General features: G+C 35.8%; 1 protein-coding gene across 3 annotated transcripts in view; it reads right to left on the bottom strand.

Annotated features, from left to right (window-relative positions):
* LOC106468966 (paired box protein Pax-5-like) overlaps positions 1-1,793 on the bottom strand; it is a 37,260-nt gene that overhangs the window by 20,365 nt on the left and 15,102 nt on the right. For all 3 annotated transcript variants that reach the window (XM_022397362.1, XM_022397363.1, XM_022397364.1), the window contains exons 5-6: positions 1,002-1,090; positions 546-810 (exon numbers count right to left, since the gene is read on the bottom strand). In XM_022397362.1, coding sequence (XP_022253070.1) covers positions 546-810; positions 1,002-1,090 — 354 coding nt within the window. The remainder of the gene's footprint in view (positions 1-545; positions 811-1,001; positions 1,091-1,793) is intronic.

Here is a 1,793-nt window from a genome sequence, read left to right as displayed (position 1 = left end):
CTTCAGTAAGTAGTCCTGCTACGTGTTCTTACCATTTCAGTAAGTGGTCCTGCGACATGTGTCTATCACTTCAGTAAGTAGTCCTGCTACGTGTTCTTACCATTTCAGTAAGTGGTCCTGCGACATGTGTCTATCACTTCAGTAAGTAGTCCTGCTACGTGTTTTTACCATTTCAGTAAGTGGTCCTGCGACATGTGTCTATCACTTCAATAAGTAGTCCTGCTGCTTGTGTTTAACGCATCTTTAAGTAGTCCTGTTACTTGTGTTTAACATTTTAAGTAGTTCTGTTACTCGTGTTCAACACTTCTGTAAGTAGTCCTGTTACTGGTGTTTAACACTTCAGTAAATAGTCCTGCTTCGTGTGTTTTTGAGAAAATTTGTTACGTTAATTCTTGTGGAATATAAGTGTTAGTTAATTGTATAAATGGTCAAGTAATTTTAGTTTCTAGTTAAAATCATTAACGTGTGTTATTTAAACAGAACAAACGTTTTCAAATACAGTAAACATAAAACTTTGCGTATTTTTCTAAGATGAAAATGAATACCTAGCGATGGGGAATAAACCGCTGTTGACTGGTGGTAACTTAGAGAATTCAACACGCCTTCATACGGATAAAGGCCTTCAGGCTTAGCGTGATCACTTTCTGAAATCACAGGAGAAGATGAGAACTGTTGCAGCGAATAAGGAGAACTGTTGGGGATGCCTGTAGACAAGTCTGGCACAATGTTTTTTATACCAGCCTGTTTCCCAAACTTTGGTTCCATTTGGTGAAATAGAGCAGGAGTCTCCTGTAACACACTTCTGGATACCTGCTTAAAACAAGTTATTGAGAGTTAAATAAATAGTATTAATTCTCCTTACTGTATGAAGTTTTACGTAAGCTTATACATTAATACCAAACTATGTTTACTAACTTGTTAACTATGTTAACTACTCTACCAAACTATGACACTGATTAAATGCTGAAGTTTAAGATTGAACATAACAAAACCCTGCTTACACTGGTGTAGAATTGATTTCCACAGTACTGGGTTCGTTGTCGTTTGTAATCTTCTTCTTGAATCGTGTGATCAATGTCATCTACTGGAACTTAAAAAAGAAAAGACGAATAAAATATTAGCTGTGAACAGGTTTCACATAAAATTGTCTGTGTACAAAACTCGAAACCATACAAAAACAGGCTTAGAGCATCTATCACCGATCAGAAGGCGTGAAATTCTGTCATCAGGAAATGTATTGTATCGGTTATAAAGAAAAACAAACAGATCGGAAATCTTAAGAGAGTCTATGTTAAGACCAAATCATTCGTAACGTGAGTAATGTTAATTCAGTCACGAAGTTGTCTTTACAAGGAAAAATTCGTTATACTAAAACCCACCTTCTAATGTCCATCTTTCTGAAAATGGAATATATATATATATAACAGAAACATGAGAAGTTTATAAAAAGAGCTGTTGACAACACGAGTCAACAGCTGTTGACATCATCAATCGTGTCATCACATTAAAACCACAGTCCATTTATACTCAAAGGGAAGAGATATAGGAATACTTTTTCCGTAATGTTATATTTGATTTAAGCTGCTATAAGCCTAGTGTTTGGTGTTCTAGTTTATCTAACGTCTGACTGTGTTTCAAGCGGAATGATTTAAGCTGCTATAAGCCTAGTGTTTGGTGTTCTAGTTTATCTAACGTCTGACTGTGTTTCAAGCGGAATGATTTAAGCTGTTATAAGCCTAGTGTTTGGTGTTCTAGTTTATCTAACGTCTGACTGTGTTTCAAGCGGAATGATT

The sequence above is a fragment of the Limulus polyphemus genome, unplaced genomic scaffold (assembly GCF_000517525.1).
Source record: "Limulus polyphemus unplaced genomic scaffold, Limulus_polyphemus-2.1.2 Scaffold3239, whole genome shotgun sequence".
Classification (NCBI taxonomy): domain Eukaryota; kingdom Metazoa; phylum Arthropoda; class Merostomata; order Xiphosura; family Limulidae; genus Limulus; species Limulus polyphemus.
This window is presented reverse-complemented; position numbering and strand designations above follow the sequence as displayed.